Below are 16327 nucleotides of genomic sequence, written 5' to 3'. Positions count from 1 at the left end.
TTACTCTGTAGCCTAAATTTTCATCGAAGCCTTCGGTTCAATAATAATAACTACACTGGCCATGCTTGGTATTTGGAAAAGAGACCCTTGTTTCAAGTCTTGTAAGCCGAAATATGCCCATATTTTAGTCGTCTCTCTCTACCCCTATCCTATACAAAGGCGTTATCACATTTAATTCATGTTTACCCTCGCCAGCTTTTCCTGTACCCTCTAAAAACTTGATTGGTTTTTTTTTTTTTTTTTTTTTTGTCTCTCTTTTCAACGGGAATTACCATGAATTACCATAAATTCCATACATCATATACGATAATCAAGAATGAATAGCACGTGTCTTGGGCGTTGAGACACCCATCAATTTTCCAAAGACCGTTACTGCGGTTAGATATAGAGTTAGGTCCCTTGGATGCCCATAACCATGTCAGTATACATGTCATTACCCATCAGCCGGTTTCCATGGAAGATGGTTCTCAGAAGCAATATCCATCCTTTCCACATAGTTATTCTTTTCAAATTTTGTCTACCGAACAACTTGTCAGTTTCTTGGTAGTATTGCGCAGGGAATAGCAGAGTGCAAATGAACCACTTCAAATTCAGGACAGAAAATTATTTTCTTTTCCTACCTATATTCCAAGGCTTTATGGTATATTAAAGATTCGCATAATGATTGGAAGAGGAATCGTCCAGAATTGTAAGTTTATATTCACAATACTTATTTCGCCGCTGCTTCTGTCGGATTAATTGGGAAATTGCTTTTTCTGGCTGGATATAAATCTTGCTATTGTGTATATGCACGACATCCCTAGGACGCATATTCTATGGAAAATCGTCATGTGCATGTATACCAATCAAGCCCTGGAGAATATGAGTACTGCCATATCGAACAACGGAGATGCCGATCGAACATTAACAGATCTACTGAAAATCAAGACTAAGTCCTGTTTGAATCCTTGGTGCCATAATCGCCCCTGTCCTGGTACGGTCTGCCACATTCACATAAGATTTGGTGCCCTCCGCATGATAGGGATACTAACCAGGGAATTTCGACGTGTGACCTGAACTAGGCTGAATTTTATCATGTTGTAGGTGTTTCTGATGCGGGTGCTTGAATACAATGGATATGCCTCTTTGACCTATGGGCGAAGAAAATAGTTTCCGGATAGATGATTGAGGAGTACTAACTGATGTATCGGATTACTAAATCAGATATGCTAGGTCATGCATAGTATTTAATGCGTTAGCTGGCATACGGTGCGGCATATAGGTGCGTCTACCTGGAGAAGGCGGATGCCATTCCACGTTTGAGCAAATTCAAACTCGCTTTGATTCTATTTTACAGTTCCCTCTGAGATTTCCGGACAACCTAAAGCTAAACCGCAACTAGATTATTTTCTCGATAAAAAAGGACTTTCCTATTCGTGAGAAGATCAAGGCAAATGGAAGCAAGCTACTGGTAAGATCCATCTTCGTTCAGCCGGATTGCGTTGCCCATTTGAAGCCATCTCATGACACCATGGATCTACATATGGAACCAGGTGGCTATACGGGAAATCTCGGCCTCTCATGGAAAACATAGCACAGAACCACATGTCCCATCCTACGAGGCATACAGGCGATTAAGACACGCAGCATAATACTCCCCCCACGACCCACACCCCTTGCCCACGAGAGGCTGTGAATATATTTTCACGACGACAGTGTTATTAATCCATTGCCGACGTGTGCTGCGCGTTACTTTCCGAAACCATAAATTTTACTATGCGCCCGATTGGAATCCAACGTGGACCGAAACGGGGAAAACACGGAGTATTTCAACCACTTTCACCAGAGATTCCAATATCCCAACCAGGAGCTAGCAATCCATTTAATATCTCACCCGTATGGTGCGGGTAATGAATAAATCTATTTCACTGCTCACAAGCTTTGAGATGTGCGTACGTGAACTAATACGTATATAAGCTACTCATTCCCATATGGTTTGGTTCTCTTTGGAATCGGACACCCTGTGAGATTTCCCCGAGGTCGACCCGAGGATACACCCCAGGGCTGACCGAACTGCGTGGGATGAGACCCATGGGGTGGCAACTACTCCGAACCGGCCCGATAGACACGTTGGTCGGTTCTTTACTGGACCGGGATGCCGACGGGCCCCCTCTACGTGGGGATGATATAGCTATGGAGAAGCGGTTCGGGCGAGTTCCGAACACGGTCAAGATCATGTTTTTCTACGCGTGAACAGAGAAATAGAAAAATCTGTTCGTGCAAACTACCAGTATTGGGTTCTCATTGTGTTGTTCAATCTAAACGGTGAATGAGGGCAAGGTTTTACAACAATTTATCTAGCTAACCGCATCAGCATGGAAGTTTCACTGACCCACTCCGATAAGCTCATACTATCACACGACTTCAGGAAAAAACGGAGAAGCCGTGGAGAATTCTGCCTTACCCATATGAGGGCTGAGTCTACGCCCATGCGAACCCGACTTTGTAGGTATCCCGAGAAGCAGCTACCCGTGGACACGGTAATATTGAAAGATAGTTACCTTTCACCATGGAGCGAACACCCTTGTCGCACAGGAGATATTCAAGATGTTAAGGGTCTTCCGTACAGCTAATGCTTCTATGTCGGGAATCCGCATATTCTGTTAGAGCCGGAGTGCATGGGTCACGATATGGCGATCCCGTTGGCTGTGCGATGCGCGAATTTTCCGGATGAATTTCTCTGTACCAGCAGCTAGCTCAACGTGAATGACGCATTGGGGCAATATGACGAGCCCTATTATTATATATGTGGAACCAGATTCCTCTACCTTCTTCGTCCTTTCTCCGTCTTTGCCTCTCCTTCTCACCACTCCAGGTTTCTCTTCCCAACTCATCATCAACATGGAGAAAGACAATGGACGTCCTGGGATGTCTTCTCACACCGAGAATGCGGTCACTGAGCCTCAATTTCAGGGGACATCAGAATCTGCTGGCTGGGTTGTTGGTGGTCAGCATGCTGAGAAGGTAGCGGACGACACGCCGACTTCCTCACAGGAAGACATCACTCAGGTTTTCGATTTCGACTTCCCTTTGACTGTGGCACGGAAAGCTGTCTACAATAACAGTCAATACATTGTGCTTGACTTCGCCCCTGGGGATAAGGAAAATCCGTTCAATTGGAGTCAAGGAAAGAAAGCCTTCATATCTTTACTTCTTTGCCTCATGACTCTGTTCATTGGTCTTGCAACCACAGCTTACAGCTCGGGAATCTCTAAAATGTGCAAAGAATTTGGCGTTTCTGAAGAACTGGGTCAGCTGGGACTGTTCACGTTCAACTTTACCTGTGCCCTAGCACCCCTTTTCCTTGCGCCCTTTTGCGAGCTCGCAGGCCGGCGAGTTGTCTACGTTGGTGCCTATGTCCTTTTCGCTGTCATGTTCATTGGACTTTCACTCGGCAAAAATATCGCCACCATAATCGTCTGTCGCGCCCTCCTTGGTCTGTTCGGTTGCGTGGGGACAATCCTGGTTGGTGGCACGTTTGGAGACATGTATAGGCCCGAAGAGCGTGCTATTCCCATGGCAACGTTCTCATACGTTGCTATCCTAGGCACTGTCGGAGCACCAATTTATGCTGGATTCATCGACCAGTCAATAGGCTGGCGGTGGGTGGAAGGCATCCAAGGATTTGCCAACATTCCGCTGGGCATTGCGATCATCTTCTGCCTCCGCGAAACAAGAGGCAGTGTGACTCTTGCAAAGCGAGCAAAGCTTCTTCGCAAGCAGACCGGTGATGAACGCTACGTCACCCCCAACGACCTTGAAGCGCCCAACATCAAACACATGCTCCACAATTCATCTGTGAAAGCCATTAAGATGCTTATCACAGAGCCTGTGGTCTTCTTCTTCGGTCTTTGGATTAGCTTCGCGTGGTTCCTGACGTTTCTATTTCTCTCTGTCATCCCCATTACCTTTGAGGAGAAGAAGGGCTGGAGTGAAGGGATGGCTGGGCTCCCGTACATTTCGCTTTGTATTGGAACAACGGTGGGCTTCGCCTTGAATTTCCTGCAGATCCGCAAGTACAACGCACTTGTATCTAGCAGTGACAAAGAAGCTCGTCCTGAAGCGCGACTCTACGGTGTCATGTACGGTGCTATTTGGCTTCCTATCGGACTGTTCATCTACAGCTTCACCCAGTACGAATTCATCCACTGGATCGCCCCTTTCATCGCGCTAGTTTTCATTACCATCGGTATCTTTTTCATCTTCGAGTCTTGCTACAGCTTTACGTCGGACTGCTACGGTGAGAATTCTTCGTCCGCCATTGCAGGACAAGGTTTCATGCGTAATACCCTGGGAGCTGTGTCGCCCTTGTTCGCATCGCAGTTCTTCCACAACATGGGTAGCCAATATGCCGGGCTCCTGCTGGCACTTATCGCGACAATTCTCACATTCATCCCATATGTATTGTTTGTTTACGGGCCTCAATTGAGGAAGCGGTCTAAACTGGCTGCTGGGCTTACTGGGAGTCTGTCCTGATCTTGGCAGACCTATATTGAAGAGAAACAGAAACTGGGATTTCTGGCATCATAACTTCATGAATCCACGAAGCATTTCAGCTAAGATTTGCTGGTTACTTTTTTGCTTGATCTGCATAGACCTAGATACATGGTGTTTTTCACTTTCACATAGGCACGTATTGTAGCTACAGAGAAGTTCCCTGCATGACCCCTAACCCATTTCAAAGAGCGAGAAGTGTTGATATTTAAGCCGAGGATACTAAGCCACTTGGCGCAACTTAGCTAGGAACTTGGCCAGGACTAGCTTGCTCGTTTAGCGCGCTCCTCCGATACAGGCGAGAGGTAATCGGAGATCCTCCGTTGGGGGCAATGGCAGTCTTGAAATCCTCCACGACGGGTAGAATTGAGCGCCCTACTTAAGATTCAACAATCAACGGGTAAGAGATTAAACGGTGAGATTGGCTTCGTGGCGGCAAGATCCATGTCGCTGGGGCGAAACGGATACTGCTATAGTGTCTTTGAGGCCCTCCATAGTAGATCAATAGCCCAACAATCAACCCGCCACAACTGGTGTCAGGGCTGTAGATATTTGTACCAATGTTGGAAGCCGATCGTTGTCTTCTTTCACTTTCCATATCAGCTTCGTGGCGACTCCCATCGCCTCTTTTCCCGTTTTAGTGTAACCCGCATCCTTTCAGGGGTCGAAGTCAACCAGAAAAGGAGCAGCCACAAGAAGGGACGACACCAGCATCCGAATCGTACGATTCATCCGTAAATATCGTAGGGCCAATGATGATTGATACAGGGATTGGTTGTCACTATTGATGGATTGGGCATGGGCTCAAAGAACATGGATTCCTGCTAGTTTATATGCGGAAAGTCAAGCGATGTATGATCTATTGGCATCCGTGCGATTCCTATGCTGATATTGTAAAAATCCTTCCCCCCTAACATAGATAGGTAGCACCCTTGGGTCATCGATTGATAGAGCAAAGAATCTGGGTAATGCGTCATGGAGTGAATTAGCTCCCCCACAGCCATTCTCCGCTTGTAATATCCATTTTGTTCTGTCCGAAAGAACGGAACGCCGAGGGAATACGAAACTGACCCGTAAAACGGGCGGGAGTTGCTGCATCGAGCAATAAAAGCGGGATACTACCGTCCCCAGGCTCCACCCCCACAGTCCATGGCGGAGGAATGATAGGGAATTTACCCGTTCCTAGGCATCTTGACGGATGCTGGCCAAGCATATGACGTCTTAGAGACTTGAAAAGCGGCATCTCCAGTCGCCGATCTCCTCCCCAGATCATACATTGCCAATCTTGGTTAGAAGGTTGCGGGGTAGCAAGCGCTCTGGGGTAACATGAGGCTCGAATTGCCTGACTGGGCGTTCGATCTTGTCTCCGTCCGGGGTAGCGTTGCCCGATCTCTAAATGACTCGTGCTTCTCCCCGGAGTTTAAAATATAAAGCAAATCCTCGTCATTGAAACCAATGATGCTTCTTCACCGTCATTATATGTTCCCTTCTCCATTAATCTGTACTTAGTAGATACGCCATGGTGAAAGTCAACGTTTTCCCACCGGGGTTTGCTCTTCAGGCAGCGATATGGGTAGCCTGCGGAATGGCTTTTATCCTTTTCGGTACGACAAGCTGGTCAAATCAGTGTCTTTTTCAAATGTGATTAACTCGATCAGGATACGACCAAGGGGTCTTTTCTGGGATTGTCGAAAACGAAGACTTTCTAGGCACGATGGGCCATCCAGGAGATAGTCTCCTGGGTATCATCGTCTCCATATACAACCTGGGGTGTTTCTCTGGCTGCATAGTTAACTTCTGCATTGGCGAATGGCTTGGAAGACGGAGGTCTATGTGGCTGGCAATGGTCTGGGTCGTTGTAAGTTGTGTCGCTCCCTTCGATATAGACCCACGCTTACAAGCATTCCATTCATAGATTGGCGCCACACTACAATGCTCCGCTTTTAGTGTTCCTCATATGATGGTTGCCCGGTTTGTGACGGGCATCGGCACTGGGATTGAGACTTCCACTGTGCCGATGTATCAAGCGGAGCTTTGCGAAGCTTCCAAGAGAGGCAAGTTAGTGTGCAGTGAGCCGTTGCTTGTCGGTGTTGGTATCGTTATCAGGTATGGCACCTATAGCAGGACAATATGACAGTACGCTAACTGCTTCCAGCTATTTCTTTGATTTCGGAATGAGTTTCGTTGGTGGTCAGATTGCATGGAGATTACCGATTGCCTGCCAAATGATCTTTGCATTTGTCGGTAACCCGATCCAACGTGCTCTTGCTATTTTCTAATTCATTCCAGGTTGTTATTTTGCTCGTATTTGGCCTCCCCGAATCGCCGCGCTATTGCTACAAAGAGGGGCGCAACGAGGAGGCATTACAAATTCTTAGCGATTTTTATGGACGTCCAAAGGATGATCCCCAAATCCTGGCCGAGCAGGCTGAGATCCTGGAAGCCATTGCTGTCGAAACCAAGCACGGAGAATACAAGTGGAGGTACGGCCTTTATTGACATGTTACCACCGTTGGACCATTCTAATAAAACTAGGAACGTCCTCAAGCGCGATGAAGTGTGCACGGGACAGAGAGTGTACGATCTCTACCAAAATTTGCCCGGAAAATTACTGACACCACTTAGTCTCCTTGCATATGGTATGCAGTTTATGAATCAGGTCGGCGGTATCAATCTAATCGTGTATGCAACACCTCCCTCTCGAACCCAATTCCCATTACTCATGGCCCTACAGCTACTTCATCCCAACGGTGCTTAAGACGAATGTTGGCCTGAGTGCGAATCTCTCCCTTATTATCGGAGGATGTGTTCAGATCATGTTCGTCATTGGCAGCTTTTTCCCTACCTTTTTCGTTGACCGCGTCGGTCGGCGGCAGCCTATGATGTGGGGTTCATTTGGACTGGGTATTTGTATGATGATGGTTTCAATTCTCCTGAGTTTCAGGGGAAAGTCCAACGAGCATGAAACCTCGTCTGCGTCCATTGCATTCTTCTTCGTCTACATGCTTATCTTTGGTGCCTCCGTTAACTGTATTCCATGGGTGTATGTGCCGGAAATATTGCCTCTTCACGCCAGAGCGAAAGGTACCGCTATAGGCATATCTTCCAACTGGATTTGGGTAAGTCAACCACCTGCAATATACGACCGTCCAGAGATTGTATGCTGACTGATCTTCTTCAGAACTTCTTCGTCGTTATGATTACCCCCGTGATTATCAACCGTCTGCAGTGGAAAGCATATCTCATCTTCATGTGCACAAATTTTGCTTTCGTCCCGCTCGTCTACTTTTGCTATCCTGAGACTGCAAAGTTCACCCTGGAGGAGATTGACTTCCTTTTCACCAATCCTGATAAGAGCGCTGTGAAACTTTCGAAGGAACTTCGACGGGAGCGCCGACATGGTCAGGGCCGAAGCATTGTTGCTGATACCGGTATCTTGCGCAACACTAGTGTATCTGCTCAAGGCGCACAGGAGAAAAACCAAAGCACTTCTGAGGAGCATGTGGAGCAGGTTTAGGTATTTGGTCACAGTTGACTTGCCGTCCCCGGAGAAGTCGGATAAGGGGCTTCTTGTTTAAAGCCATTGATGATATAGATCCATGTACGAGTAACGACATGCTTTCTTTTTTATTCACCCTTCTGTATGTAGCTTCCCATATAACCCTTGGGCAAAGGCGCATATGTCTATTTTCGGTCCTACAGATAGCCTTAGTGTCGCACTGCCTTCCGAATCTTTTATAAGAAACTTAGTTAACTAGATAATTCCATATGTATTGGCGTCAAGTGCATGAACAAACTACGGACCTCTCCTAGCACGTCCTCCATATACATGGAGGCTCTGGAGGCATGGTCTTTGCATGCAGCTGCCCGGGACCATAGGTCAAAAACATGAGCAAATGAGTAAAAAACGGCTAGGTGCATTACGAGACTTCTATGGTGGTCTGTTCTCTATCGTTGGTAGCGTCGTTCAGCTTCAACATTTTACATAACATAAAACCCGGGATATAAGACCGTCAAAAGGGACCTATCATGACGGTTAGGGAATGAAAAGTCTGGTTACTTGAATTGCCTGCACCAAGTTCCTGAATATATCCATGATTGTAGATCAAATAGTCGCAATGAAGCTCCAGGCTCATCATCGAATTCACTGAAGAGCACCACATAAAGTCCAGATATGCAAAGCAAGTGTTGCTGTGGGTAAGCAGGGGACCCGAAAACACAAAACAAATAACAGAAAGGGACTAAGAATGTACAACAAATCTAGCCCACCCGACCAGCCTGTAGAACAAGGACGTTGCCGATGATTCTATTCTCCGTGCGCACCATGGCTTGTCCAACAGATCCCAAAGCTCGACGGGTGTCACCACCAACTTCTTCAGAGGAGGCGCTATTGTCATACGTGGGATCCACCCTGTTATTTTGACGACCGACAACCACGAGGTTCCCGGCTTTGTGGGTTGACTTGCTCATTTCTTCCTTAGCGGCAGAGACGGCAAGGTGAACTGGATCCTTTTCATTCTTGCTGGGCGCAACGCGTCTGAAAACCACGCGCGACGCAAGGGGCTCTGCTAGCGAGTCCCGCAACGCAGACACCAAAGTCGCATCTGACTCCGGGTCAACGTTTGGATTCACCGTTGTACTAGCCGCAGGTCTCGAGTCATCGCTACCTGAGGCCTCCTGATACAACGGCACGTCGACGTGCACAATAGTCGCTGTGACTTGATCATTCTGCGCCAGTTGAATAACGAACCGCAACGCGTACCTATCATCCTCGCCTCCAAAGAACGGGAGCACAATATGATGCGACAAGGCAGCAGAGGGTGCACTATTCCATACCGAGCTGCGGACGCTCATTGCGCTGAGGGACCGCCTGGAGAGAAGTGGACGACGTGAGCCCTTAGTGTACACACTTCTCTCAATGAGTACCCCGACACTGCAGGGAGATTGCCCTAGGACGCTAGAGACAAAGTCAGTGTAGGGGCCATTGAAAAAGCGGCGCGATTCGTCAACGCCGAGTCCACTCTGGTGTTCGCTCATGGCACCGCTTTCGCTCCATGGGATCAAGAGAAGATCGCTCGACTCCTCCCGGCACATTCCCACCACAGTATCGGCATAGGAGTATTCTGGGACGACTGACACACCCGCCATGAGGGATATATCATGCCATTGGCCGAATGCACGGAAGGTGTTAACAACTGGATCCCACAGGGAGTATTCATCGACCTCCGATACCTTCATGACACTAGAATCGCGATCGGTCAGTTCCATCAGTCGAACTCCATGGACCTGCAGAGCCGGGACCTCAACTTCAGTCGCGGCAGACTCTTCGGTGGCTGGATCTGGGGATTTTGTTAATGACTTCCTCTTATCCGGATGTACTTTCGGTGCCGGCGGCTGGGCTAAGCGATTAGGCCCAAGTAGTGCCGCAAGGGTACAAATGCTCGATAGCCCATCAAGGCGAAGATAAATCAGCACCTTCCGAGCAGCATTCGAATTGACCTGGTCCTTGGCGACAGCAACACTATCGGTACGACCATCAGGTTGTATCGGATTACCATCCCAATCGATTTCCCCACGCCTCCAGCGCTCAACCTTGATCTGATACCACTTCGGATACAACATAGTTGTCAAGGGCGTGGTCGCAAATGTCGTTACCAGCGCCATGACAACGAATATCGTGAATGTACGTATACTCAAGATGTTTGCTTGCAGACCGATATTCTGGAAATCATCAGCAAACCGAAAACAGATCAAACTTTTTGTATGGGAATCATACTAGCACAATTAACTCAACAAGACCTTTGCAGCTCATCAAGACTCCAATCGCGAAGCTTTCTCGCCACAGAAGCCCGCAAAGCCTTGAAGCCAGTGAGCCTCCGGCAACTTTGGCGATAAAAGCAATTGCGATGACGCCGACGACGTAGCCCCAGACGGTTCCGTCGTTCAGCAATCCGAGGTTTGTCTGGAGTCCAGACAGCGTGAAGTATAGAGGAAGGAATAAGGTGGCAACAAGATCTTCGATCTTCTCTGTCAATCTGATCGCAAAGCCACCTTCGTGTGGGCACAGCAATCCGATAATGAACCCACCAAAGATAGCATGGATTCCAATTACCTGAGTGAAAAAGGCAGATGCAAGGGCAATTAGTAGCGTCAGGGCAACGACTGATTGACTGGGTCCCTTCTGCAAGCTCCCTGTTTTTACAAGAAAGCGAAGAAACAGAGGTCGAAACCCCCAAGTCAAAACTACCACGTAGCCAAAGCAGACAAGCAGGACCCATAACGCACTCAGGCCTGATCCTGCATTGACAAGAGCGACACAAAGGGCCAGCAAGATCCACCCGACAACGTCGTTTCCCACGCCGGCAGAGAGAACAATGACGCCAACGTTGGTCCCAAGCAATTTGAGTTCGGTCAGAATACGACACAAAACGGGAAATGCCTTGCAGCTGGTTAGCTATGTCACGAGGCCCAATATCATGTTGAGTACATGACAAAGATACGTACCGTGATCGCCATGGCGATACCAATGAAAAGAAGATAGGTACCGAAATCGATTTGGACCGTGTTGGGCTCATCACGAAACGTATTGTAAAGACCATACGAAATCGCGCATCCAAAGCCGAATGGAAGGATCATGCCCGCCGCCGAGACACTTACCGCAACACGCCAATTGCTGACCAAAAACCGTAGGTCAGTTTCTAGCCCAACCAGAAAGAGAAAAAGGACTAGCCCCAGGTTGGCGACCAAATTCAGATTAGGGAGAGATTCCGATGGAAAGATGGCATCAGTAAATCCTGGGATTCGTCCTAAAACCGATGGCCCTAGCAAGATACCGGCGATGACCTCCGCTATGACTCGAGGTTGACGAATCTTGGACAGAGGCCAGTGCAGCGCCCGACAGAAGATGATAATGATAGCGGCCTAAGCACCATTGGCAACTGCATCACATGGACAGAACGGTAGCTGCTCACCTGAATGATGAAAATGACAATAGGATTTTTGGGGTCATAGTGAGATGGGTTGCCGCCTTCGAGAATGCCAGCTTGTGGGGGCACACGATCGGTGGAGTTAGTAGAGGCTGCCATAGTTGCAAGATCCGGCACTGACGTGCCTGATCTGGAATGGAGGTAAACTGATAATAGAAGTAAAAAGAATATTCAACAGACGAGGATAGTTGGGAGAGACAAAATGAGGGGAGAAAAGAGAGGAGAAGCATTAAAGAGTGATGGAGGATGATGGTGATCCGACGAAGACGGAAGCGGATTAGCGGACATCCACGTGGAATTCGTTGCCCTCAATACCATCTACATGGCCATAAATCGTACCATTTTACGGATACTAGTATTCAGACTATAATTATAAGATGCAGACGTATAGCTCCAACGTCTGCTGCTAATCGGGATCCCGTTCCCCCGATCCATTCTCGACAGGTATGTAACAGTTGAGCATCTCTTATCGCCTTTCGTTTGTTTACAGGGATCCTTCAACGATACTTTTCGTGACCATAATAATTAGATGTTTGGTCGCTCGTAGTATCCTGGATTTGCTCGAAGCTCGTCCAGCAATATGAATATGTTGACGTCCGGGCCACCCAACTGCGACTTAATCGTCATACATGCCTGAGACAACTCGGAGCCGGGGTCCAACCGGCGGGGAATTTGTTCCATTTCCTTCAAAGACTTCACGAATTTCTCGAAAAAGACGATTAGATCTGTCGAAATTACTGCAGCTTGCAGGCGTTTTTCTGCCATATAATCCAGCAGCGTTTGGATTTGTCCACAATTGCTATCCACTATAACTTTCAGTCAATACATGACTGACTTGCGACATTTGTTGGTCCCTAATTATATTGGCATAGTGACTCACCTATAGAGGTAGCTGTGTCTACTTCAACACCGTATAGCTCTCTGAAAACATGAAAATCCGTACGCATGTTGTTTTTGTAGAGATGCACGTCCAGATCAACATCCCCGTACCCCCATTTAACAGGCACCCTATCAGCAGGACTCGGCGAATTCAAGATATTATCGACGAATGCATCAATGATCCCCTGTCGGACTTGAAGGTATTCTGGATTGTCCCTCTTTCTGTTGCGATTTGCTTGGGTCTTCTGGTCAAGTTGTCGGCGAAGATCCTCAAGCATGCATTTATTTGTTTGGAGATCTCTTTCTGATTCCTCTAACGTCTGTCGGATATCATCCATTGTCAAGGTCAGAACGCCCGTCGATGTGGGGAAGATAACATGTGCATACTTTTACTTTATTTTTCGCACTAATATAAGTGCTGTGAGAACAAGCCCCTGTCGTCGATGCTCGTCATTGATATGTGGCAATTATCCATCAGGGGCCGCGGTCAAGCTCCAGGTGTTCTTAAACTTTTCTGGCGACGCTGTCTAGACTCACATGAGAGTGCCTAAAGTCCTCCATAGTGGCGCAGTGTTAACCATGGTACGCGCACGGTTAGCGGTACAACACTTGTAAAGATATCTAGCCCGCTAGGTCGAAGTTTGACCCTCCTTTTAGAAATATTTCACCTTATTCCTATCTCATTCATGTTGCATATTAAATAATCATGGCCCTTGTAGTTGAGTTGACGAGACCAAAATTTGGTTCTCAAATTACTCGTTTGAATTCTTCGTGGTCTTTGTCGGGAATTGTCTCGATAGATTCCCTCATAAATCTTCCCGGGTGAGAAATTTCGCTAGCCGCCAATATCTAACCAAACAGTAGTAGAGATTGGCATGGACATTGATTATAGCGATTTCTTAATTATGCAAGTATATTCTCCAACATACATTAGAGCCAACAGTTAAGTCAAAGCATCTAAACCAACTGATACCCATTACTCCGATCTTAACGCCAAGAAATATCAAATCCCCGAAGACGCCAAAAGGGTAAAAGTTGCAAATGAATGCCTCGTCAACGAAGTTAGACCGGTGATATATAAACCGGATTCGGGCCTGCCAACTACCGTCCGTTCACCAGAGCGTCTTCGGAAGCTGAGGTGTGCAGAATACTGAACTCATCTTTCTTGATTCGATCCATGCATATTGCTGGAGGTGTATCATTTTCATCGCTTCGGTGCTGACGTGTGGTTCCGAAGCAAGTTGGAAAGATAGGCTTCAATAGTGACGGAAGACAGGGCATACAAGCGCAGATAATGGCGACGTCACATTCAACAACACTCCAATATATCGCCGGATTGTTATCCACTGCATCATGTCAGGAGCGCGAGGTAATTCAAAGGCCTGTTATACTTACTACTGAAATTCGGCGATTTAGAGAAAATAATCAGGGAATGTAGACGCAGGCAACTGACGACAGTGATTCTGCATTCATTAGCAGGCTGTTTTGTGATACTACCATCCAGTTGAACGTACAAGAACCCGGTGCAAAACATGAGAAGCACTAAAGTCTTCTTCCTTTTGCTCAACGACAGCTTCGAGAGAGGCCACAATGGAAGGCCGATAATGGACAGGTCCATGGCAATCTGCATGGCTGCCCGATACCAAGAGTAGGAGTTAATATCAATGCAGGAGCCTGTTGTCTCGCCAGTCCAGCTAGTCCAGAAGTATGACACAGGTGTGCACTGAAAGATCATTGCAAATGTGTTCGATATCCCGAAGCAGATGGAAATCGCGCCAAGTGTATACGCGAGATATTTATATTTGGAAGGTGGGAAGATCCGAAGATAAAATGTCAGGAATGAAAGCTGAGTGAATGCTTCAGAAGGCATATAAAATACTTCTGCGAGCAAAAGTAACTAATGTCCTTGTCAGCACTGGTAATATGGCCTATAGTGTAAGATGTACCTTTAACTGCTTTTCGAGATCATCAAAGTGGATGGTCCACACGTTGGTACCCAGGCCATATTTCTTCACTACATGAGTGGTAAGCTTTTGAAGGTTAAGGTGTGGTCTTCGACACTTACTTGGAAATGTCAGGCAGTTCAGCGGAGCAGCGCACACCTACTTACTACGCATTAGGGACATGCTTTCGGGTTGCAAGAGTCACTCACCAATGCTATTAAGAGTAAGCCATCGTCCCAGCCAAGGGACTTCTTCACAAATATACGTTGCGACCAACGCAGGGCCACCATGATCAATGCCAGCATACCAAGCGAGCCGGCTAATGCTGGAGTTAAGTCTGCTTCATTTTCCTCGGGAATGCCACATGCAGCCCTTGTCATATTTGTTGACGCTGTCCCACTGTCAATTCATTATACTTCCATCATATTGTAAGTGGCCTTACATAAACCAAGTTTGGGCGTGCACTGCAGACTAAAACACCCGATGGCATTTGCCAGAAGTTGCTGATCAGTACAGATACATTTCTGGTCAGAAACAGCGCAAGATGTCGCTTCAAGTGCTGTTGTAAAACAGCGAGCCTGTCAGGGGAAAGTTAGAAAATTCATACGGAGCAGCCATACCGATATATTACTTACTGCACATTTTGGAAGGTCGCTGAGAAAGCCCTCTGCTATAGTGGAGCTCATTTGGACCCTTTCCCAGTACTTGAACCTAGCCAAACTCCCGGATTCAGGAGGGAGGTGTGAGATTTAAGTATGGCTCCAACAATAACAAAAGTCCCGAGATCGACAGTTTGACAGTTCTGCGCTACGCCACCGCATAGCTTACTGGTTTTACATTTCGTGGCTGCTATCCTGTTTTAACCGTGGGTTTCAGGGCCACAGATCTAATTTACAGTGACCAATCCAGGCTTCTGTTCCGAGTTTCAAGAAGAGGGTCTGGAAGCATTAATCACTCACATATTGCTTAACATGTCAGGCGTTTCCTGCATAAAGCGATACACTTATGACTTGTTTCTCCTGACTTTGTGTCGGAACTAGCCGGTAAGGATTCATCATAACGGCTTGGTATGTGTCCATCTCCATCGGTCGCCCCACACCGACGGGTACGCAGTAGACGCTACAGAACAGTCCAGTAGCGTTTCCCCTGACAAGCTGATATGTCAACGATCTACGGTCCGCGGGAGAGGGGCCGTCGACAAGTCAATGGGTCCGTCACATACGGGGAAAGTAACTACGGAGTAACTGTGGGTGACAAAGACCATGGTCGTTTGTGGGCGTTGATTTTAAGAGTGCCAGAGTTGAACTTGATTAGTTCTATGGGTTCAGTGGCCAGTGACGGTGAAGGATTGAATATTCCACTCACTATCCTACATTCCATACTCGGCACATGACGCTACCTCTAAATAGCGTCAATCCTCCTGTTCATTAACGACAATCATCATCTCCTCCATCATCCTGGTGTCATCCTGCGTATGTCATATTACGTCCTGCTCGGGCGATTACAGCAAACCACCTGGATATTTTCAAAAGGATATACGAGTCAATCAGATACTATAGGTGGAACGATTGACTTCAACACTGTCCAGAAGCAAGTTTACAAACTAAAAATACCGTCCCGCTACCAAAAAACGCTTAGACTCCTAGTGGTGCATATATTGGTGTTTCAGGGCTTTTCACTGTTTGACAACCAGTCAGTAGGTATCTTGATAGCTCTATAATCACTCATAAGTTTTAATGTATTTCACAAGCGAGTCAGACACACAGGTAAACCGGGCATCTCACGCGTTTTGGCCGCGTCGAAAAACTGATCTAATTTAATTCCCCACAATGCCTCCACGAATTATCAATTACAAATTTGTCTACCGTTGGCCGGCCCCCACTATGTCAGTGTGGAGATCGATCCGTCGTTGGCCGAATGGATGTTTAGTAGCACTCAGACATTCGCGAGTAGGAGCGTCTCCCGTCGGGTCATATGCAGTACAAA

The 16327-nt window shown here is 47.2% G+C and overlaps 4 protein-coding genes across 4 annotated transcripts; 2 read left to right on the top strand and 2 right to left on the bottom strand.

Annotated features, from left to right (window-relative positions):
* Positions 1 to 2880: 2880 nt before the first annotated feature.
* On the top strand, positions 2881 to 4515 carry BDV59DRAFT_193117 (major facilitator superfamily domain-containing protein; the record flags this gene model as incomplete). The annotated part of the gene is made up of 1 exon (XM_073692168.1): positions 2881 to 4515. One exon carries the CDS (start codon positions 2881 to 2883, stop codon positions 4513 to 4515), a length of 1635 nt encoding a protein of 544 aa, XP_073547996.1.
* A 1537-nt stretch (positions 4516 to 6052) lies between these two features.
* On the top strand, positions 6053 to 8050 carry BDV59DRAFT_193116 (putative MFS sugar transporter; the record flags this gene model as incomplete). Its single annotated transcript, XM_073692167.1, has 9 exons — positions 6053 to 6137; positions 6192 to 6391; positions 6449 to 6639; positions 6689 to 6773; positions 6823 to 7016; positions 7069 to 7110; positions 7159 to 7215; positions 7268 to 7652; positions 7715 to 8050. 9 exons carry the CDS (start codon positions 6053 to 6055, stop codon positions 8048 to 8050), a joined length of 1575 nt encoding a protein of 524 aa, XP_073547995.1.
* Positions 8051 to 8492: 442 nt separating this feature from the next.
* Positions 8493 to 11748, bottom strand: BDV59DRAFT_27947 (Kha1p). Its single transcript, XM_073696113.1, has 4 exons — positions 11505 to 11748; positions 11038 to 11454; positions 10310 to 10972; positions 8493 to 10254 (listed from the first exon to the last, which is right to left on the bottom strand). Exons 1-4 carry the CDS (start codon positions 11616 to 11618, stop codon positions 8794 to 8796), a joined length of 2655 nt encoding a protein of 884 aa, XP_073547994.1. The 5' UTR covers positions 11619 to 11748; the 3' UTR covers positions 8493 to 8793.
* Positions 11749 to 13333: 1585 nt separating this feature from the next.
* Positions 13334 to 14579, bottom strand: BDV59DRAFT_27946 (uncharacterized protein). Its single transcript, XM_073696112.1, has 5 exons — positions 14464 to 14579; positions 14345 to 14412; positions 13913 to 14295; positions 13794 to 13861; positions 13334 to 13744 (listed from the first exon to the last, which is right to left on the bottom strand). Coding segments are annotated over exons 1-5 (765 nt in total). The 5' UTR covers positions 14465 to 14579; the 3' UTR covers positions 13334 to 13499.
* Between the last annotated feature and the right edge of the window lie 1748 nt (positions 14580 to 16327).

This window comes from Aspergillus ambiguus (assembly GCF_047715705.1).
Source record: "Aspergillus ambiguus strain CBS 117.58 unplaced genomic scaffold BDV59scaffold_15, whole genome shotgun sequence".
NCBI classification, from domain to species: Eukaryota; Fungi; Ascomycota; class Eurotiomycetes; order Eurotiales; family Aspergillaceae; genus Aspergillus; species Aspergillus ambiguus.
Note: the sequence above shows the minus strand (reverse complement) of the source record. Positions and strands in the feature narration are given on the sequence as shown.

Bases quoted from the DNA above. Each gene is read 5' to 3' on its own strand.
- BDV59DRAFT_27947 (XM_073696113.1), bottom strand. From the start codon at position 11,618: ATGGCAGCCTCTACTAACTCCACCGATCGTGTGCCCCCACAAGCTGGC. The intron at 10,973-11,037 runs GTACGTATCTTT...ACCAGCTGCAAG, and splicing joins GTATCGCCATGGCGATCACG to GCATTTCCCGTTTTGTGTCG. The intron at 10,255-10,309 runs GTATGATTCCCA...GATGATTTCCAG, and splicing joins TTGTTGAGTTAATTGTGCTA to AATATCGGTCTGCAAGCAAA.
- BDV59DRAFT_27946 (XM_073696112.1), bottom strand. The intron at 13,862-13,912 runs GTACGTTCAACT...TAATGAATGCAG, and splicing joins ATGTTTTGCACCGGGTTCTT to AATCACTGTCGTCAGTTGCC. The intron at 13,745-13,793 runs GTAAGTATAACA...GACATGATGCAG, and splicing joins TAAATCGCCGAATTTCAGTA to TGGATAACAATCCGGCGATA.